Genomic DNA, 23321 nt, shown 5'->3' with positions numbered 1-23321 from the left:
TAAAAACATGGTACAAATGAACCTATTTACAAAACAGAAATAGAGTCACAGATATAGAAAACAAACTTAAGGTTACCAGGGTGTGAGGGGAGGGATAAATTGGGAGACTGGGATTGACATATACACACTACAATATATAAAATAAATAACTAATAAGGACCTATTGTGTAGCACAGGGAAGTCTTCTCAATACTCTGTAATGGCCTCTATGGGAAAAGAATCTAAAAAAGAGTAGATATATGTATATGTATAACTGATTCACTTTGCTGTACACCTGAAACTAACACAACATTGTAAATCAACTATACTGCAATAGAAAGTAATAAAAAAAAAGAGGTAGGGTGAGTGAAGGCTAAAATATTAGGTATGTGCTCTCAGTTATTTTGAAATGGTTTCTCTTAACTGAAAACTTATAAATCATGATTGTTCTCAGGCGAGTTGAACGGAAAGGATTTGTAAATGGGTTCAGTTTCCCGAACAGTCCTTACGCGGAACTCACGAGCCTCGGCAGGAATTGTCAACGAACGGCACTCAACTCACCGAGGGAAATCAGACCACAGTCTCACCCGTCCTGACTAGAGACTTTTTTCCTCCATCTTGCCGCCGTCATCAACTTACCTCGAAACCTCAGCGAGGCCGGAGCGGGTGGAAGGAAGAAAGCAGCTTGCAGAGACGGGAAGCAAGTCCGGGGTGAACATGGGGCAGGTGCTGAGGGGCCTGGTTGCCCCCAACAGACTGTCCATGCTTCCTGGGGGGCTGGAGGGAGAGGCTCCAAGGGGGAGCCGCCTGCACTGACCTCCTGCAAACGCCAAGTGGCCAGAAGCACGGAGGCGGCAGAAGCCACGGGAAAGCAGGGATTCCCAGCAGGCAGCGCGAGACTAATTGGCAACAGGCGGGAGAAGGAAGCACAGGTGCCCTCGATCACGCTGATGCGAGAAGAGCTACCCAAGCAGAGCGGCGCCCAGCCCGCGCCCACCCAGGGGCTTTTCCCCGCGGCGGCCTGGGGGTTCCGCGGAGACAGCATCCCCCGCTCCCTGAGCCTGAGTGGCAGACCCCACACGTGCCCTGACACGCCTCTTGTCTGCAACGCAAGAGAATCTAAAACACGCATTAACTGGCTACCGTCGTACTTACTAGTTTTAAGCTCATTTTCACCTGTGCCATTTTTTGCATCCACAGGAAACCCGTCGACTTAATAAATGTCCTTTTCTTTTTAGCAGGTAGAGGAGGCGAGTCCATTTCAACAAGGAAGTACATACTGGGGGAAGGGTGCAGTTCTCCAGATAAGATTCTTTGGTCTATATAATTCTGAGTTTAAAATCACACGAGAATTCACTCCAATAAGAAGTAGACATTATTTTTCTCAAAAAATTTAATTGCAGAACTATTTACAGGAGGTGAACATCAACAATACAGAAATCAGATGAGAGAGGCATTATCCTGGAAGAAAAGGTGAGCGCGTTTTTCTTATAATCAGCGGAGAGTGAAAAGAAGTCAGGAGGAAAAAGAACCCAAATGACACAATCCTTCAATGCCTTAAAGTAAGGACCAACATTCTGAGAAGAAGTTATTGACAAGAAGAAAGAAAGTGTGGTGTGGACTGCGTCCTGTACATTCAGCGTAGGCATCCTGCATGCTAGGAAACAATTTATCAAAAGAACCAGAAAAGCATGAGAAAGAGAATTCCATAAAATCGTTTAATTCCAGTGAAGAGTAACTTTGTACAGATGTCGAATATTTGGCACTCTGTTCATCCTCACTGTTGATGTGACTTCATATGTATATATATTTATATATATATTTATATACTTTAAAAAAAAACAAAAAACGTTAACAGCTAGTTTCCTGGTTCTAACATTCCTTGAATTTCTGTAGGAGGCATTTCCTTTAGTCCTTAGGCCACACCTGGGTATTGTGACATGGGGGGTGGGTGTGTGGACCGCTCTCCGGGCGGGGAGGACCCGCACGGGGAGGAAAGTGACAGTATTTGGAAATAAGAGTTCAGAAGTAGCCTAGGATTCACTACCGGCGAGGGGAAACTTTTTGAATTCAGCAAACCAGTTATAAAGTGGAGGGAGAGAGACGTACTGAGCCCTTTAAGTGATGTGATAGTAGTCAAGCGATGGGCTGGGCCGTGGCGGGGTGAGATGGGTAGGGGGGTGTCAAAGAGCGGGTGAATGGCACCTGTGAGGTACCACAGACAGCCTTGGAGCTCCCTTCTTGCCTGTTCGCCAGCACGAACCGACATCCTCTCCCTGGTCTGCTTGAAAGACAGAAATGTGTACACAGATCAGGCAGAGACCTTTCCTTTCACCGTCGCCTCTCCTCCAGTGAGGATGTGATCGTTTCGTTCCCGAGGCTTTCAGGTTCAGAATAAGCACCCGTGATGAAGTCACATAAAATCTAAGAAAGGGAGGTAAACCCCCGTTACCTGTGTGTGTGTGTGTGTGTGTATACAAAATCTTTTAAAAAGTAGTGTTGTCGTAGGTAACTAACATTTCCTCTGCAAAGAAGTCATCTGTCAAGAGTCGAGATTGAAACTTGAAATAATTTCTTTAAATGCTGGATCAAAATGCCAGGGTTAGGACAGCAATTCAGGAAATTACGTGGATTTCTCGATGTTGCAAGGATGAAGAGGTGGAGTTTCCTCGGAGCATTCCCACGGGGCACTTCACGTTCTCTGAGGTGTGAAACGGGGTCATTATAAAAAGCCAGGCCAGAGGGGCCAGTTTCACAAACCTTCAGCGATTTTGGTACGTCTGAGTCCATCCTTGGCACTGTCCCACATGCTCAGCTTTCTGTTTCCAAATTATTTTTTCTCTCTCACGTTCACGTTTCACTTAAGAGCTCGTCATTTCATCTAAGATGACGCTGTGCTTAAGCAGTGGTGAAAACATCACCTCATTCTGGGTGGTGCCTGGTCCTTGTTCGTGGAAACATCTAGAAGCGCTTGCCATCAAAGCTAGAAGAAATGGAGAAAGGCCCCCGGTAGTTCTCCATTTCCAGGCCTTCACGGAGCTCCTGGCAGCCTCCTGCCGAGCCCAGACAGCCCTCTCAGGAGGGGACCGCTGCGTCTGGTGGTCCTGACCATCTCTGAGATGCTCAGGAAGTGACTTGACCTCCGCAAGCATCCGCCACACAGAAGGGGGCCGTGGGCATCAGCTTTATCGAGAACAGACACTTTCACACCTGATTCCAAGGAGCTCAGAGGACGTGAATGTCATCAGTCTTCACAAAACTTCTGTGAGGGCGACGGGGATGGGAGAAAACTGAGACGCGGGGTCAAGAGAAGTTGCAGCTGATGTAGGAACAGAAGCCGGGCTTCTCATTCGACTCCAGAACCCTCTGCAGCCACTCTGTGCTAAAGGGCGTTTCCTTAAACTGTAAAAGGGCACCTTTCCCAGCATTGCGTCCACTGCCCACACTTACTACAACCGTCAACTTAGTAAAGGGACCAGGTGGACCCTTGCTGTGAAGGCACAGGGCTCTGACGGGACCTGACGCCACGAGCTTTATGACAAATGGTGCAGGGGGTGCTGATGAAGCCGCTTCCACGGCTCCAGCCTGGTGGTGAAACGTACCTACTACCAGCAGCTGCTACAGTCTTGGTTACTTACGCTTGAGGTTTTCTATTTTATTTTCAAATTCTGGAACCCTGTAGTCAACCAAAACTTTCAAACGAGTGTAAGCAAGTATGCAGATAAAAACAAAGGAGAACCTCAGGGGCTAGTATATGAAACCACTGTCTTCAACTACCTGATTAGTATGTTAAATTTGCAGTAAAAGGAAAAAAAAAAATCAGCGGTTCAGGCTCTGAGAAGCAAGGAGGTGCCTGGGAAACGTGCACAGGTGAAAGATGCGGGATGGAGCCATTGGGTCCATCTGGGAGACGCGACAGGAACGTCCCACTTTTCAGAAAGGCAGGGAGATGCGGCATCCACGTGCCCTCCCCAGGCTGAACCGTTGGGGCTGCCCTTCTCCATCCGAGGTGGGCACGTCCCTGCCTCACTGGCCGAAGTTCTTGGAGGCCTTCACTCCCCTGGACCAGGTGTTGGTGACTCTGGCCAGCCTGGGGGCCCACACGTTCCCAAGCTGATTCCAGATGAGGCACGTGGGACCTTCTGGGAACCCGACAGAACCCTGAAGGAGGCTGATGGCTCTGCCAGCAAAAAGCAGCTCAGGCCTTGGCCACGTCTCCCTTGAGATGCCCCAGGGGACTCCAGATCCTCAGGGCGCTCGAGGTCTGTGCGATTTGACCTAGTTACTGCCGACGGGAAAAGGCTTTCTGATGAGGACCGCTCCTCCTTTCTTCTGCTCCCTACTCGCCACTGAAAGCTTTGGCCCAAATCAGGCAGCTGCTTTGAAGAGCCCACATTCAGAGTCACTCCAGGCACTTGGACCAAACGTCAGCAACATGACTCTTCTTTCCAGGCAGAGTCCATCCCGGATCGGGCCGTGGATTTGAGTGAATACGCAACGCGGGATCTTCGAACTAAAGTGACGGATACAGTGGTTGCTCCACATGGTATTGGGAAAGGCAAACGGGAGCGCAGACCCCAAAAGAAATGTTCAAAGCCCATGCATCTGTGGGCTGTGGAATCGTGTTGTCTTCTGGTCATAAATTTGGCCACTTCTACAGGATCTAGCAGGGAGAGTCCCTCTACTTTTAGGGCCACTGACTTGCTGGTTACTTTTTTTTAAGAGGGAATCTTAAATGTAATCTGTTATTTTCCCTAATACACTTTTCTACTATTTACTGCTGGAAGTCTTTAGTATCGATCTTGAGGTGCAAACATCAACAACATTTCCTTTTAAACAAAAACGTAATTTTTTGGTATCATACAACAGTTCGATTCTTCATACCCCATTCTAGGATGGTTCTATAAATTTGCTGAGAAAAAAATGGTAATGATGGTCACTGAGAACAACTACTTTTAAGTTAAAGACAACAGTAACAAATGAAGATGTATGAGATGACTTACATCGAAAGCGCACTTGTGAACAAGTGACATTTGCCTTGTTTGGGTTTTGTTAAACTTTAGGACCCTGTTTATCATACTTGTGTTCTGATTTGGGAAGTTAAGTAGGGCCTTCAGCATGGCAACATCAACTTGTTGGCTGTGAGGAAAATGATTTCTAACGGGGTACCTGGGTTATAACGGCTATGGGCTGTATCTTCAGGGAATACAAGTCTGTGATCACAGAGAACATGGCGCTTCCCAGCACAATGTTCCTAGAACATCGTGCACTATCATTTTCAACCATATTCTCAAATTTACGTATCATCTTTCAGTAAAGTTATATCCACGACGTGGTGAAACGATCACAGGATAGTTCTGTGTCTGTAGAAGTGACTGCAATAAGTTAGTGTGAGGGACTAACACAGTATTATAAACAGTTTTATTTTTCTTTACATGTACAATGTGTAAACATGGCTTATCGTCTGCATTTCATGATGGGATGTCACCATGAGAACGGATATATTGCACTTGGTCGTGTCACACAAACGGGTACCATTCCATCAGACCCAGCTGCAAGCATCCCCCCTGCCCCCCGTCACACGACCTTCTTTGGAACAACGTGGACCAAACAGGGGTTCGTACACGTTCCCCACTTCGCATCAACAACTGATGTCAAATTTAGTTGTAGGTGAATTTGCTCACCAAGGGATGGTTTAGGCCAAGACTTTGGGGGATTTTAAGATAAAAATGAGTCTACGAAACATAAAGAAAATTAATCCAAATCCAGTGAGTACTTTGGTTTAAGTCAGCATCAGAGAATCTGGGATCTAAAATCATTATTGTCTAATTTTATAATTTGTTGGTATATATTTTGTACAGGTTCAAGGAAATGAGGTAAAACCCATCAGCTTCCAGGCGAGGCACACGTGAGTAGGTTGGCAAACACGTATGCAGTTTACATTTCCCCATGTGAATGAGTGCACACCGAGTTTTCCGTGGTTATTCCTAAAGAACTGTTCGTCTTAGTAATACATCATGTTTAGAGTCTAAAATGCCAATGCTTGCAGATACATTTGTCTTTAAAATAGTATACTGACTATAGGAAGAAGCATCATTATCGTATGCTACTCAGGATTTAGGTATTTATTTAGGTAGAAAAAATGTTTAGAATACTCTGGGGGAAATAGGATTCATTTATAGAAGAATATTTCAGGGGATTTTTTTTTTTGCATTTTTCAAGGATATACATTCGTACTGATTTTTGCTTCCAAATATATTTTAAGGCTGTTTGGTAAAATATATACCAGATATGAGGTTCCATTTACAGGGTTTTGTCCTTACAGGGAATTCTTAACTACTCAGCTTTAAAAAAGTAAAACTTTGAAGCTAAACATGCTTTAATATCATCTGTGCTCCTACGAACCCCATGCTTCGTGAAATGTAGAATACGAGGAAAAAGAGAAGCTGCAGGCGTTAAGGCGCGCCCCAGCTGTGCAAGGACCTCACCGAAGGCTCTCGTACATTATCAGGCTGCAGGGAGAGCTGGGTGCGTCTTAAAGTGCGAGTCAAGGTAGGAATACAAAGTGCTATGGGGGAGGGTCTGTGCTGCTGGGCTGGGGGCACAGCACTCGGGGGGCCACAGGGGACCCGGCGTTCGGGCGGAAACGCCGCGTCACCTGCTTTTACCTGGAGTCACAGCGAGGACTCTAGTATGGGGTCAAATGGATCAATCCACAGGCGCTTCCTCTGAAGTGATGTCTGAACAGACACACACACCGTCGGATTGGAACAACGGTCACGGCATCTAAATTTCATGAGACGAATGGGAAACCTTCCGTTAGAGACCTTCCTATTTTTCTCTGGTGCCAATCAGAACCACGAAAATGAAGGACTTTTGCTGAAGTCCACAGGTGGAAATCACAACGTGCCCTTTTTCTTTTTGTCTAAAACAGGCAAGAAATGTATTCTTGACTTTAGCCATACTGCATAGGACAAACGAATTCTGGAAAAATACAAATGTAAACTACGTTTCTTCTTTACCATTTAAACTGAGAGACACTTACCACTCACATTCATGTTTCTTACACTTTTTACAACATCACGACTGTCATTTTAAACAAGCAAACGTTTTGTTTTGTTTTGTTCTGTTTTTTAAGGATACCCTGGAAAGTCAACTGACAGAGCATTTGAGAATATATATACATCTATAAAGAAAAAAATCACATGGTGCCTAAAGGGTGAAACTTAAAGACAGAACCATGTGTGACATTTTAAGTGACAAAGGAATAAAAAATAAATGACTCTTTTATCTGAGTGAGGACAACTCTTTGCTCTTTTCTACTCCTGCTACAGGAGTGCCAGCCTTTCTTAAGACTCTGCTCTGTTTCCATCTGTCTCTCCCTGCGTGAATGAACATTCAGCTGACTTTCTGACTGTGAAGATGCTGCGCTGAATATCTGTGGCGGGGGCGGACTTCTCACCCCCCAGGTTTCTGGAGAAGCACACGGCGGGGAGATTGGTGGCTGGAGAGATGACTTCTCATCACCATAGACTCGGCACAGAGAACCACGTGAGGGGTCAGCTGGGCTCAGGGCGCGGTGACCCCAGGCCACGGTGGGGTCTTTCTTTCCCGCACTCAAGCTGTAGCACCTTCCTCTTGGGTGTCTAATGCCTCGAGTGAGTGGGGAGATGCACCCATTCATAGTTTTTTTTGTTATTCTTGCCTCTAATATCACACAATTTATAAAAATATAAATAACAAAGTGTGAACTGGGTTCCATCTCGAGAGGTGTTCCTCGTACCCCTCTGAGAACAGAGTGGGTATGTCAGGTGTCCCCACGCCTCTCCCTCCCTGCTGACGGGAAGCCAGGCCATCCGGGGAGAAGTCATCGTGGCCGTGAGCTCGCAAACCGTGGACGTCAGGGTGTTCCAGGGTGTTTATGGCACAAACACAACAGCCGGGGCGAGCTCGCTGGAGGAGTGACACAGGAGCGACCAGGGATGGGATGCACGGCGCGGGTGATGGGAAGCAGGGGAGGGAGGGGCGGGCCCGGAGCCCTAGAGCCGGGTCTGGGCCTCGGGGATGTAGATCTCGATGCTGTCGGCCCGCTCGCTGGCCGAGCTCTGGCGGAAGGACGCTGCCCTCTTGGCGGCCGCCAGACGCCTCCGGGCCTCCTGGCGCTGTCTGTCCGGCAGGTCCAGAGACTTCTCTCTGGTGATGGGAAGTTTCCCTTTGGGGGGCTTCTTTGGTATTGGAGGGGGGACCTTTCTTTCTTCCTGAAAAGCATCACAAGTCAAAATTGGGGCAGTCAGAGGAGCCCGGCCGTCCCCCCAGCTCACAGCCCCGCACCCACCCAATGCCGCGTGACCCTGCCCGGGGTGGGCCTGCTGTGCCTGCCCCCAGATCCCCGGGGGGGGGGAAGTGTTTACACACGAGGACATCCATCCTGCATGTGTGCGTGGGACACCGCCCTAGTCTTAGAGTTATTTTGACCCTGTTGCTGGGCGAACACTTGACAAGTGCTCACAGGCTCACGTTCTTGAGTTTCCCAGGGGTCTTGGAAGATGCCGCCTGACAGCCCTGTCCTACGTGACAGTCTTTTCAACAGACTCCAAGGTCCAAGGACACGGACCAGGGAACCGATGTCCAGATTCTCTACTATGGGCCTTAAGCCCTTTGATATGAACTACATATGATGTTTCGCTTCCTTGGTAAAAGGATGCAAACAACTATTTCTGACCCTTAGCTCGTGTTCTCAAACAAGTCACCCCAAGATACGTGTATGCCTCTTCCAGAAAGAGAAATGGCACAATTCTGCAGCAAAGGAACACACAATGCTTGCAAGGGTCCTGGTGGAAGGCCTGTGTCCCACACTATGTTCTCTATTTGCTGTGGCCCCTCGCTAACAAGGCCGGACCTTCCCAGTGGTTGGAGGGCGGGAACTCCGCAACCAGTATCCTTGTCAGGAAAGGGGATGTTGCATACGGGGCCCGGATGCTGCCTTTTCTGAGAAGATAGTTGTTGAGGGGGGGGCACCCACTCCTCTCTTTCCCTTCAGCCTCCAAAAGAATCTGAAGGGCATGAGATGGGCCCGGGCTTGGCCATTAGCACAGGTTCAGGTGAACACATGGCAGAATCTTGATGTTGTGTGCTATTGTTTTTGGCAGGAAGATCGTTTGGGTGTCTGAACCTTTGTTCCCATGACTTATTTTAAAATGACTTGGACCAGAAGCAACGTCCCTCCCGGCTTTTTGGCAGGGGTACAATCAGGGGTAATTAATTCGTGAAGACTTGCAGCTATTTCAAAATTTAACCCCTGCCTTAAGTGCTTCACTGTGATTATCTCTCTCCTCTCCTTTCGCAGCCTCTGAAATATGGGACTGTAAGAAATCAACCATTCTTGTGAGTCTCCGTTTTCAAGAGGCTCGCAGGCTTCCTGCAGTGGAAGCGGGGGTGGGTGGGGGGGTGGGGTGGGCAGGTGGCCGAGCAGATCTATGAGGCAGAACGTCAGGACTCGTGTCCCGAGTGCAGGACACGGAGCCTCAGCCGCGTTCAAGGGCTGCTCGCCTTCTGGACGGGTTGCTGTACCCTCAGCAGGAACCGTGTTCATTTTGAGGACTACTCTCTGTGTACAGTTGAGGTGGAAGGGATTATATTAGCTGTCAATTACCGAAGAATGAAAAATAGGGAGGATTTTTGCATATCATTGGACTAGTTTAATAAGTTGTATTTTTAGTGATTTCTTTGAAGAACTTTTTCATTTGGAATCATTACTTATGATTTCCTTCACTTCAAAACCAAACCATAGATTTCCTGGACTTGCTTATGTACAACCCGATGGTTTGCGGGCCCCTCAGCCCCGTTATCTGCGGTGAGGACTTTTTCAGCCGCCTGCAATGGAGCGATGGCCTCCAGCCTGGAGCCCCACAACGATGGTGGCAGCACGTTTCTGGGAAAATGGACGATGATGATGGTGCTTTCATTCTAACTATCTAGATATACACCCTGAACTACAATATTAAACACCACTGTCCCAAGTATGTTGGATTAATTTTCTTTATCGTTTTAATTGATGATGTCTGTCCGGAAACATCAGATTATGATTACGTAGAACTTCTCTAAAATGTGTTAGGAAGTCAATGTCTTTATAGCTAATTCACACTTATCTATCAGCCCCAGTAAAGATGAGCTCTAGAGGGAAGAGGTGAAACCATAGGTTCAAACTTAATGGACATTTTCAGCCTATTTCAGGGCCAGGAAGTTTACATCCTCAAATTGTTCAGGAAAGCTTCAAGGGTTCCCTGTCTTCAACTGCAGATGCGCAACTGGAAAGTTTATCTCCACGGGAGGCATTGTAACTGAACTGAAACTTCCCCGGTGGGAAACCGTCTCAGTACAATCCAAACAGAGGTTTGATGGCGATAACACAGGGGACAGACCCTACTGGAAACCAGACCGCGGCAGACAACGTGAGTTTTGTTGGTGTCTTCCGGGAATTGTCAGCAAGAAAGGGTCTCATTACACATGCTGACGACTTTAGCTCCACCCCGATCACGCACACATGGGTTTATCCCTGAAAATCGGATCCCGTACTGTTAATCAAAGACCGAGACACACATAATAACGTGGCATTTGGAGCACGTGGCCTGAACGCCGGGAGGTGGCAGCGGCAGGTGGGGGGTTACCTTCATCTCCGGGGACGCCAACTCCTTCCAGTCACTGAGCTTCAGCTGGTGCAGCTCGTCAAACTTCATGCTGACGTCCTGGACGGACAGCTGCAGCATGTCCCAGTACCCGGCCAGGTCCTGCGAGGTGGGCCTGGGCATGGCGCTGGGGTCCTGCCGACACATAGGCGCAGTTAGAGCTGCTGAGAACTCGGAGGGCGGGGGCGGGGCTGCTCTTCCCAAGGAAGCGGGTTAGGGAGAAGCCCCACGAGTTCAGAATCGGGTGCAGATATTCCCAAGGGCCCACGAGGATTCAGGAAGAGTTCCCTTAAGTATCTGCTGACAGTTAAAAAGTCTGAAGAGGCTACATTCTGTATGGTTCCAACTCTAGGACCTGCTGGAAAAGGCAAAACTATGGAGACAGTAAAAGACCAGTGGCCATGGGGGTTGGGGGGAGGAGGGGTGACCAGGTGGAGCACAGAGGATTTTTAGGGCAGTGAACCTACTCTGTGGGATGCTGTAATGGTGGACAGGTGTCATGATAACTTTGTCCAAACCCGCAGAATGTCCAACACCGAGAGTGAGCTCTGATGGGAACCACGGACCCTGGGTGGTGACGTGTCACTGGAGGTCCATCAGTTGTAATAAAGGACCACCTGGTGGGGATGCTGATGGTGGGGAAGCTGTGGTGTGTGCGGGCAGGGGGTGTATGGGAATTTTCTCTGTATTTTTCTGTATTTTCACTCAATTCTGTTGTGAACCTAAAACTGCTCTAAAAAATAAAGTCTATTAACCTGATTAAGAAAATGGGCAGAGGATCTGTCTTCCAAGGAAGACATACAGATGGCCAACAGGTGCATGAAAAGATGCCCAACATCACTAATCATCAGGGAAGTGCAAACTGAAACCACAATGAGCTGTCACCTCACACCTGTCAGAATGGCTACCAACGAAAAGATAAGAGATAACAAGGTTAGTGAGAACGTGGAGAAAAGGAAGCCCTCGTGCACCGCTGGTGGGAATGTAAATTTGTGCAGCCGTGATGGAAAACAGTATGGAGTTTCCTCAAAAAATTAAAAATAGAACTAGCACACAATCCAGCAGTTCCACGTCTGGGTATTATGTGAAGAAAGCAAGAACACTAATTCTAAAAGATATATGCACCCCAACATTCATAGCAGCATTATGTATCAATACAATAGCCAAGACGTGGAAACAACCTAAATGTCCATCAACAGATGAATGGATAAAGGAGATAGATATATATATACACACAATGGAATACTACTCAGCTATAAAAAAGAATGAAATCTTGCCATTTGAAACAACATGTAAGTCAGACAGAAAAAGAAAGATACTGTATGATTTAACTGATATGCGAAATCTAAAAATCAAAACGAGTGAACAAAAATCAAAATGAGTGAAATAGAGTCATAGATACAGAGAAGAAACGGCTGGTTGCAGAGGGAAGGGGGTGGGCGGAAGAGAGAAATAGGTGAGGGAAATTAAGGGCTACGAGCTTCCAGTTGCAAAATAAATGAAATGTACAGTGTGGGGGATACAGTCAATAATTAGTAATGCCTTTGTGTGCTGACATATCGTGACTAGACTTACTGTGGTGATCAGCTTGAAACATCAAATCACTATGTTGTTAACAGGAACTAACAGTGTTGCAGGTCAGTTGTATTTCAAAAACAAACAAAGAAACAAACTCTTAGAAAAAGAGATGAGACTTGTGGTTACTGGAGATGGGGTGGGGAGTGGCAGAAGGGGGTCAAAAGGTACAAACTTCCAGTTACAGGATAAACAGGGGCTAGGGACGCGATACCCAACACGATAAATACCACCAACGCTGCTGTGTGTCATACAGGTAAGCGGTTAGGACAGTAAATCCTAAAAGTTCTCACTGCAAGGGAAAATATATTTTTTCTATTTCTTTACCTTTGTACCCATAGGAGATGATGGATGTTCACTAAGCTTATAGTGATAATTATTTCATGATGTATGTAAGTCACATCGTTATGTGGTACCCCTCACATTTATTCAGTGCTGTATGTTAATTATATCACAACACAACTGGAGGAAATGAGAAGAAGAAAAATAAAGTCTACTGAAGAATACACGTGTAGTTACATTGCTTCACTGTTTCATTTTGAAAACGCTTTCTTGGAACCTGGGATGGTGGTACATGTTAAGGCTCCAGCCGCTTGACAGTTCATTCAGGCCCCAGGGTTCTGGTCGCCTGTGGGGTTACTGGGAAGCTGGTGCCCAGGAAGGGTCTGCAGTGGTGCTGGTGGTCATAGGCGCTGGGGAGATGGGCCTGGAGCCACGGCCGTTTCTGTTTGTTCTCTGAGCAGTCTCAGCCCTGCTTCTGAAGGTCAGGGACGCCCTACAAATGTACCATGTATATTTCGTCGCTCCCACGTGGAGGGAGGGCAGGCATGTCGATCTCCTGAAGGGTCAGAACTGTCTCGGGGACAGGTCCCCGCCCTTGGAACGTGCAGGTGATGTCACGGAGCGGCACACGGGCAGCCACGGGCGCATGTGGTCCCAAGGTGGGTTTGCTTCTGCACACGGCGCCTGATGTATGTGTAGTTTCAATGAGTTGTCTCTACTTAAAGCTGGGTGACTCCACAGGAGCAGAGGGGGGCCCTACAGTGGCCTGGCCACGCCCCTGGCGCCCAGCGCTGGCTGGTGACCACGGCCTCGAGTTCCCCGGGCCGCGTGACTTGCCTGCAGGCACCTGAGTTTGCCACCCTCGGGTTAAGGGTGTGAATTTTTCTGGTGTGGTTCCCTTGATTCAGTGTGGGGCTATCTCAGGTTAAACAGACAGAGAAATTACTGATAGGTAAACATTTATCTGAATTTGCTTAAAATGTGCCATTTCCGGCTTGTTCATAAGTCCTTCCCATGAAGCACATCAGGAACTTCTATTTGGTTGGCTTTAAACTTCCTTTAACCTTTGTCTTAGTCCATCTGGGCTGAGAGAACAAGAAAACCACAGACTGGGGGCTTATGAACAGCACAGTCTACTTCTCCCAGTGCTGGAGGCTGGACGTCCAAGGTCAAGGTGCTGGCAGATCCTGTGTCGGGTGAGGACCCCCTTCCTGGTTCACAGACGGCGTCTTCTCTCTTGTGTCCTCACGTGGAGGAAGGGCTGGGGGCTCTCTGGGATCTCTGTTATGAGGGCACTGATCCCAGCATGGGGGCCCCACCCTCATGACCTCGTCATGTGAACGTTTGGGGACACAGACATTCAGTCCTGGTTCCACACCCACATCCACTAGGTCACTCTTTGAGCCCCGTCTGTTCTGCTGATGCAGCCAGATGGCAGCTGTGCTGACCTGAGGGCAGACGGTAAGAACCACTGTCCAAGCGACTTGCACAAAACGCCCTTGTTTTCTCCTTCTCTGTCTGGAGTGAAAGTTGCAACCCAGGGCCATTGTCTGCGGTTTGAAGCTCGTTCTCCATTGAGCCACCAGGAGGCGAACTGGGCATGTGGATCGAGGAGACCAATGGGCAGGTGCAGGGTCAGGTGCAGGGGCAGGGTCAGGTGCAGGGTCAGGGTCAGGTGTAGTAGGGTCAGGTTCAGGGTCAGGTTCAGGATCAGGTGCAGGGTCAGGGTCAGGGTCAGAGTCAGGGGCAGGTTCACGGTCAGGGTCAGGGTCAGGGTCAGGGTCAGGGGAAGGTTCAGGGGCAGGTGCAGGTTCAGGTGCAAGGTCAGGTGCAGGCTCAGGGGCAGGGGCTGGGGCAGGAGGTTCCTCCAGTCGCCTGGGTTGTCATGTACTTGCCTGTCTGAGCTCAGCCACTGCTTGTGAAGAAAAGCAGAGCGAAGGTCTTGCCTCCAGGCCGTGCTCTGCAGGTGACGGGGGTGCACAGGGGCTCCCTGGACAGTCGGGGCTGGGGGGACTCCTCCCCGCAAAGGCGGGTCCTCAGCTGCTCTTCCGGAAGATGACACAAGTACAACGTCCTCTCCCACAGGTGTAGGCGTGATGGGGCCTGAACGTGTCCGGGGGATGGAACGGCTCCCCAAGTGGGACTTCGGGCCCTGGTCCTGCCCCACGGCTGTGCTGAGGCTCATGTCGCCCGAGAGTGGACTCTGTGGTCACCTGCCCTCACCGCTGGACCGGCGAAACCTTTGTCCTCTGGGCTCCCAGGGAGCAGAGGCCGTGGCATCGGTGGAACTGGGCACGGCCAGGGTCTGGCTCTGCACGGGAGGCGGCTGCATCTGCGTCCACTGGACATTCAGAGGCCCGATCTGTTTGTAAGTCTGGACATTCAGACGCCCGATCTGTTTGTAAGTCTGGACATTCAGACGCCCGATCTGTTTGTAAGTCTCATTTTTTCATGTCAGTGGTGAGCCAGGCCGGTCCCCTACCCCAGCAACGTGTACAGGGCCATCCGTCCTTGCTAACCGCAGGCCGTGGGGTCCAGGTGGGATGTGGGCTCTGAGGCTCCATGTTCCGGAACATTCTCTGGGAGCTGTGTGTCCTGAGAAGGGCTGAGAAGAGACCGTGGGTCGTGTTCAAGTACACTATTAGACCGGCCGGGCTGAGCGTGACTCCATTTCTCCCTGCTCCGGGGTGCTGAGCCGCTGGCCCGAGAGGTACCGGTATCGACCCGCCAGCTTCAAGGGTGGGTCCTGCCCGGTGTCGTCCACCCTAAATAGCTGGTGGGCTCTTGACGCATCTCCTTGACTGAAAACTAGTCACTGGTCTAAAGTTGCAAAGTGTGGACAGTGTGGCTTTGCTGAGCAAGGCCCCTGCTTGTACTGTCAGCATTTCAGCATTTCTGCTGACAGGCCTGCTGAGGGCCCCAGCCTGACCTCCTCCAACACATGCTCCAGACTCTTTTGGTCTAATCCTAGACGGAGGTCAAAAGAAATGGAAGCAGTCACGCCAGACTTTTGGAGGTTAACAGAAAACGCAATCTGACATGTACAAGAGGGATCAAAACTATAAGAGGGTGGATAATTTTTAAGTCTAGTATCAGCCGCTCTGGCAGAGAAGACATGCAGATTTTATAAGCTTGAATAATGTGTCTCTGCTGAGTGTAGGGTGCTGAAGGTGGGGATGACCCTCCCCACCAGACTCGGTGGAATACGGACCATGCTCTCCAACGGCCTAAATCAATTCCTTAAAGATGATCCATTAAATACACACGACGGAGGACGCTAGAACATGCCCAGTAAACATAATAACTGAACGTTTCCGCAGCGGTATGTTTCTTTCAGGGACTCGAAACCTGCCTGTTTCCCCTTTTAAATGTTGATTATAACTTCACGTCATAGGCAACCAGGAGGTAACTCTTTAAATTTCATGATGAACTTGAATGGGATTAATTGGAAAATATTAGAGAAAACATACTTTTTAATGATCCTGATTAAAAGGGATAAATTGGCAACTCTGACGTGCTCTGCTGCCTTTGATGTGGAAGAACGTTCTGTAAATCCACACGCCTCCTTGTACATTTAAAAGCCAAACAAAACGAAATCAAATCACCTTGAACCATTGCTATGGGAGACCCTGCAGAGACCTACTTGTGTTTCAATGAAAATGTTTGGTCTGAAAGAAGTCAGTGTATGGATTATAAATAAAAGAACCTGTAAAGTAATGTGATTACTGTTTAGTTATTTCTCCAAATAATATCAAGTGAATATTTTCTTTAGTCAGATAATGTGTGTGTAACAATATATATTTATATTTATTTAAACATAGTATAGTATACATATAAGCATACACATAGGTAAGAGTGTCCCCTTGATCTTTTCAGGAAGATCAGAATCAAGTTTAATGCCAACCGTATTACCTAATTTAGTCCATGGTATTTCTGTTCACTCCTGACTGTAAACATATAAAGCGCAAATTATTTCTAAAATCTCTTCCTAATCTCTTGCACTGTGGTTGTTTACGTGTTTCTATTCAAGCCACCTCCTAGCACTGTCCTCACTGTGACACCCACCGTGACAGTGATTTACGCTTCCCCTCCATCCTGGGGTCCCCTGGGGGACAGCCAGGTGGCAGAGGACACCCCTCACGGCTGGGGAAACACCTGACTCCTTCCCACCCCTGCCCCTCCCCTGCCCATACCCCCATGGCCTCTCTGCTTTGGCTGCACTTTTAAATCCCCCCCAAAGCTGGGAGTGTCTCCCTACTCATTCACCAGGCTGCACAGGTGCAGGGATCTTTTAACAGGCGGGAACGCGGTGAGCACAGAAAGAACGGACGTTCAGCTTGGTTACAAGGGGCCGAGGTTACCTGAGGATCCACTTACCATGTTCTGTTGGCAAAGCCAGTAAAACTGTTGGAATTTCTGCGACATCAGAAGCTGGGCACTGCCAACAGCGCTCCTGATTTTCCCGAGAACTGTTAAAAAAAAAACAAGGTCAATTAAAAAACAAAAGCAAAAGCATTACACAAAGGGGGTATGACCCAAAGAGCAAAAGCTATTATTCTATCATCTCTGTTACTGGAGGTGAAACTGTTCAGTTAATTATGGCCACGGGCTGAACTGTCTTTCCGTCTGCTCCATTCCTGAGCAGGAAGGAAATTCAAAGACGACCTGTCCTACGGAGAGAAGCAAGTCAGAAAGAGAAAGACAAATACCGTGTGCTAACACATACATATGGAATCTAAGAAAAAAAAAAAAAAGGTCATGAAGAACCTAGGGGCAAGACGGGAATAAAGACACAGACCTACTAGAGAATGGACTTGAGGACATGGGGAGGGGGAAGGGTAAGCTGGGATGAAGTGAGAGAAAGGCATGGACATATATACACTACCAAATGTAAAATAGATAGCTAGTGGGAAGCAGCCGCATAGCACAGGGAGATCAGCTCGGTGCTTTGTGACCACGTAGAGGGGTGGGATAGGGAGGGTGGGAGGGAGGGAGACGCAAGAGGGAGGAGATATGGGGACATATGTATATGTATAAGTGATTCACTTTGTTATAAAGCAGAAACTAACACACCATTGTAAAGCAATTATACTCCAATAAAGATGTTAAAAAAAAAAAAAAGACGATCAAATGCCAGCTACTAGGATACTTCAGTGTTGGGGGAAATTTAGCTTAGAAAGGTACTGCTAACACCACCAAGCCCTTCGGGGGTCAGCAGGGTGACCAGTTCCCCCGACCTCCTCACATCACCATCCGCTGACCCGTGGAAGCGCCACGTTCGGTGCTAGTGAGAACATCCCGCTTCGGGGCACCCTGTGGGCCAGCTCAGCTTTCAGGGGGTTGGAAGTGTCAGTTTAATCCAGAAACGATTTCTAAGTTGTAAGACTTTAATCAAATAGCACTTAAAAATGTAAATAATATAGTTTTGTCAGTGGAAAGGATTTAACCAATTACCCGAGAGCTGTGACAGCTCTGGGGTTTTCACTGGGCATGAAATTTGTGGGAAAACCCCACACCTGCTACCTCCAGGGGCCTCCATACTTCCCATCTTTCTGCCCCAATCCTTCCTTAGCCTGTGTAAACGTCGTCATTATTTTGGAAATAATAGCTTTGGTGGATCCCAGCTCCCACGATCCACAAAAGCACGTAGCAATCTGCAGGAGAACATTTCTGGCAACTATACCCAGGCCCACTTATCTCTGATGTTTCGTCTGTAAGCAACAGTTCCCAGCTATTTCACTGAGCTTACACAGCATCCTCCTCTGATGGCCAGAAGCATCTTCTCTTCTGGGTCCCCCTCGAGACTCTGTGCAGAACACAGATAACACAGCCACACGGAACCCCTGAAACTCAAAGTCGGGCCAGTTTGCTAGGCTGGCCATTCCCTCAGGCTTTCAGGAGAGCAGCGCAAGCTTGTCTCCAGTGCCCTGCGGGCAAGCCTTCAGGAAAAAGGGGGTTTTAGCCTGGAGGTGCGTCCGTCGCGAAGCAGAGACACAGCCATCACCACTAACAGGCTAGTTAAGTACTTACTCTGGACAGAATGCTTACGTCCTTGAGAAAAGCCCACAAAAGCCAACCCTATCAGCACGTGAGTCACCTGGGGGTCTGGTTCCAGGCAGATTCTGACTCAGGGGGTCTGGGGTGGCGCCTGAGACCTGGCATTTCCACAGAGGTGGAGCCTGAGTCCAGAGAAGTAAACTCAATTTCGTTCCCTTTCTCCCCAATTTCCCAAACATAAGTAATTTTGACAGGCAGCCTTCAATAAGATGACTTGAGACGTTTAACGTGCGTTAGAAAGTGGCATCAAAGACTGATTCCTGAGCCTGGCCACACAGCTGCTGAGACCCTGTTCCTCGGCCTCCCTCGCAGGGAACGGAGTCACAGACACCGTTGGGAAGGGCCTCGATCCCACGTAACCAAGTGTCACATGTTGGAACTGATGTCCCAGAAATAGACCCATTGCTGTGAGGGGTGCTGAGGACACATCCTAATGTAACAGAAATCAGCCACACAACAGAAGGGATAGCACAGCCTTCGTTTTTACAGGGTGAGGATGTGGCCCCACAGACAACGTGTTTGTAACACGATGCTCTTCTGGGGAAGTTAATGGACTGCAACACTTCTTAGTTTGCCTGTGTTTTCTTACTTGTCCAGATCGTTGCTCTCCAAAGTTTTATTATGGCAAATTTCACACGCACAAAACTTGAAAGAAAGTATCACAAGCACCTCCACCCCATCCCTTAGAATCACCAATCTCGGAGCGGGTTTATTTTCCTGACCCACTTGGATAAGCTGTGGCCAGAGCCCCATCTGCCGTCATCCTGTACGACCACAGCGCCATGACCGCTCCTAAGAAATGAATAGTTCCCTAATATCATCCAGTTCTAGCTTGCTCCTAAAATATGAAGAAGAATTAAAAATGTAACTTTTAATACAAGTGAGTTAGCTGGATAACACTCTGGCATCCTTTCAGGCTTAAAAAAAAAATATTGTCTTGTCAGCATCTTGACACCTGGGCCCTCGTGTCTCCTACCAATCCACTGCGAGAGGGGCTTACGCCCCCAGACCCCCCCCATCCCGCCCATCTCCTCTGTCTGCTTTGCCTGCAGCCTTGCACGAGGGCAGTGGGGTTGGAGCACCTCCTGGAAGGGCCGAAAATACTTCCTACTTTGTTCCCAGTTTGATTCCCCAAACTGAATATGTTTCTGCAGCTCTGGTCCCACTGCTGCTGAGTGGAAGAGTTAGCTTTGTTTTTGAAAAGTTGAATTTTCACTTGTAAACCCCTATAACTTGCATGACTGATGAAAACCTTTCAGGAGACTTGTTTTAATCAAGCTGTCACTGCAGGAATATACAGAAGTGACTCATGGATAAGTGCACTTCTTTTCACTGACTCTATGCTTCCTGAAATGGTATTTATTTATTTATTGTTAATTTCTCTAACGCCTCAGTTTCTTTTTTTTAAATTAAATTTTATTTTTTTATACAGCAGGTTCTTATTAGCTATCCATTTTATACATATTAGTGTATATATGTCAATCCCAATTTAAAAAGTCAATCAGTTTTACCCATTTTGAGGTTTTAATCCCCAGTCTTCATATTCTTCTTTAAATGTACTTCCACGGAAGTGTTAATATAAAGTACTTCCGTTTATCATCTTTAGCACAACATGGACAGGTGGGTGATATGTGGGTGTTGAGTTAATGCAGTGGAGACTTATTATAAAGGGTGTAAATTGATTATTGCTAGAGAGAGATAATGGCTGTGAGAGTGCAGCTAATGACCTGATGGCAAATGGCAGGAGAATTTGCTGCTCAGTGAATGGGGATGATTCTATCTGATACCTATAATGTAAATAGCTTCCCATAATTGCAAGGAATTTGAGGCGAAAATTCAATTTATTCTTTTCCACCATCCTTCCCTAATTTCGTCACAGTTTAGACACTTTCTTTCAAGAGCTACAGATTAGGACGTATGCTCATCAGAATGCAAACCTACAACGAACCTGAGACAACCCTGGCCTTTGATGTACAAAGAAATTGGATGAACTGACTTTGCTCCTTTAATTTATTTTTCACGCGTGTTCCACAATTTTCCATTCTATCTAAATTTGCTGTGAAATGCCAGGACAACATTTACACTATTCTTTTCTTTCAAAATTCGAGGTGGGTTTTTCTAAAATCGGCAGACTGTTTGAAACGATCATTTGAAGATGTGTTACTCCGGGATCTCTTGGGATTCCCGCCTGACTCATTTCGTAGAGCAGGCTGGGGGACACGGCTGCTTCCACAAACCCCCTCGCTTCCGGACCTCTGGCTTGATCATTTTCGTTTCGTTTCGCGTTTCTTGAGCACACGTTTCTTTTTATGCTCCAGTTTGCCTGCGGCCACTGGGTGGCTGGGCTGTGTGGGGACATCTCCGTCGGGCACTTACCACATCCTTAGCAAGAGCCGGGACACAACCAGGCTTGTGTGTCCTGGCAGGGGTCTGGAAGCAGTGGCTGTACGTTCCCTGGAGGACTGGTCAGATCTCAGAGGCTGTAGCAGCTGTGCCGCTAGAAGCATCATCATTACCTCTGGTCTTCAAGGTGCTGTCTTTGCTGATGGGGACTCCTGGGCAAACTGCACACCCAGGGGCAGTTTCTCTGTGGCCCACGTCCTCCTCGTCCCCTGCATTGCCACGTGGCCCACGAGTCCTCAGCGTCACTCTACTTGTTGTCTGCTCTTCCCTGGGCACAGCGACCGAGCCACGCCCCCTGCCACCGCCGCCATCCAGGGAGCATCGCCCCTCCACACGGGAGGACTGGGGGATCCATGCTGGACACCGAACCCCGACGTCGGCGTTAACGTGACTAGTGAAGCCGGGGTCCCTTAGATGAGGAAGGAAATCATCAAAGCCCCCAGCTCTGTGAGTCCGTGGGTCCACGCATCGGACTTGGTGATGTTCAGATTATTAGCTTTGGGGCAGAGCTGTTCTGGGTGCGAGAGAACGTCCCAACACCTCTCGAGAGACCCCATTGTTGAGTTCCTTATACCATTCATATTTCTACAGACCTGCTGAGTAAGATCTTTGTGGTTCTGGAACCATTTCTTTTATTTCAGAAAACATCCTATTGTTTTTATGCCACTTACCCGTTTGGTTTAACATAATTAACACAAAAATCCCAAAACACTAGTCTAGTGATGGTTTACAATCCCTCCAGAATATATAAATATATATAATATAAATATATAATAAATATATATAATATATTTATATAATATAAATATATTATAAATAAATATATATATATAAAATATATATTTATTATATATTTATATATAATATAAATATATTATAAATATATGTGAATATATATTATAAATATATATTTATATAATATAAATATATTATAAATATATATAATATTTATGTATTAACAATAGGAAGCCTGCTTTAACATGACTTAACTTGAACCAGTATTTAACTGGGCTCATGATGTTTTTATTAACCACAGAGGGCTGAATGAATCTAAATTCGTTCAATCGACTCAGTGAGCTGTGATTATAAAATTACAGTTCAGGAGAAAAGTTATCTCATGTAATGGAAATTTCAATATTCCAAGCTCAGGGTTTTGGTTCCACAGCCATGTAATTTAAGCTTCGCTTTTTGAAAGGGCCGTAACCAATAACCCTGTATCTGTTCTTAAAATGAGGACTGGACTTGAAGGTGATCTGACCTTTAAACATTACTAGGGAAACAACTAAACGTGACTGGTACGGTGCTAGCTTAATGGGCAAAGCATACAGTTCAGGTTCAAAACAACTGTTCTGTCATCCTTGTCCACAAAAAAATAAAGCCAGGCAAATAAGAGAAGAAATTAAGAAAATCATAAAAAGGACCCAGCAGATCTGTTCTCTGGTCTTTGCCTCCGAGCCTCATAGAAATGCAGTCGCACGTAGTTATTAAACGGTGGTAGGAAAACCCACGCAGAGTCACGATTATTGAGCTGGTGCCTGAGGAACGGGGTCTTCCCCAGCCTGGCCGAGGGCGACTGCAGGATGCGTGGGGTTTAGATGCTATGCTTTAAGAAGGCGTGAGCAGGGCTGCGACCCACCCCGGGTGTGAAGGCCGCACCTCTTCCCGCCTTCTTCCTCTCTCGGACTCTCAGCTGCACAGGGCTTCTGCCACGCACTGCTGGTGGATAATCGATGTACCAAGTGCGAGCCTTCCAGGAGCCTAAGATGTCAAACGACAGCGGGGCCCGGGCGGTAAGAGCTCTGGGAAAACGCAGAGCCGTCCCCACCTTTGAGCAGCATGTCCCCAAGGCAGTGGAGGACGACAGAGCCCAGGGACTCGAGAGGTAGTGGCTCAGCCTTCCCCTCGGTCAGGTGCAGAGTCCACGTCTAAGGGAAGGTCTTCCTGGAGGGTCTCCCAGCCAGTTCTCTGCCTCTGCTTGTGCCCCTGATCCTGCTCTCTCATCGCCATCCCCCCCGCCACCTGCTTGACCAAACCCACCTCCCCGCAAGGTCCAGCCCAGATGCCACCGTCACCAGGAAGCCTTCTCGGACTTTCCCTGCCGGCAGCATCTCTCAGGCTCCTGAGAGAGTCTTTTAAAAGCACTGGATCTGCACTGCTCTTGCTACACTTTATATTTCTCACTCGCCATGAGCAGCTCTGCCCTGGTCTTACTTCACCCCTTCTTAAGTCACTGCAGCTTCCGTGCTATACACTCCTTTTCGTATCCACCTGCAGTCTAGCGAACGACTCATAGTATGGGTTCAGCAAATATCTGCTGGGTGTTTACAAGATGCAGAGAGT

The 23321-nt window shown here is 47.8% G+C and overlaps 1 protein-coding gene across 2 annotated transcripts in view; it reads right to left on the bottom strand.

Annotated features, from left to right (window-relative positions):
• Positions 1–7982: 7982 nt before the first annotated feature.
• DLGAP2 (DLG associated protein 2) overlaps positions 7983–23321 on the bottom strand; it is a 715150-nt gene continuing 699811 nt past the window's right edge. For both annotated transcript variants that reach the window (XM_067722012.1, XM_067722010.1), the window contains 3 exons: positions 16899–16990; positions 10647–10799; positions 7983–8237 (listed from right to left, as the gene is read on the bottom strand). In XM_067722012.1, coding sequence (XP_067578113.1) covers positions 8019–8237; positions 10647–10799; positions 16899–16990 — 464 coding nt within the window. In that variant the 3' untranslated portion in view covers positions 7983–8018. The remainder of the gene's footprint in view (positions 8238–10646; positions 10800–16898; positions 16991–23321) is intronic.

Source organism: Pseudorca crassidens, chromosome 21, assembly GCF_039906515.1.
Source record: "Pseudorca crassidens isolate mPseCra1 chromosome 21, mPseCra1.hap1, whole genome shotgun sequence".
In the NCBI taxonomy this organism is placed as follows: Eukaryota; Metazoa; Chordata; class Mammalia; order Artiodactyla; family Delphinidae; genus Pseudorca; species Pseudorca crassidens.
Note: the sequence above shows the minus strand (reverse complement) of the source record. Positions and strands in the feature narration are given on the sequence as shown.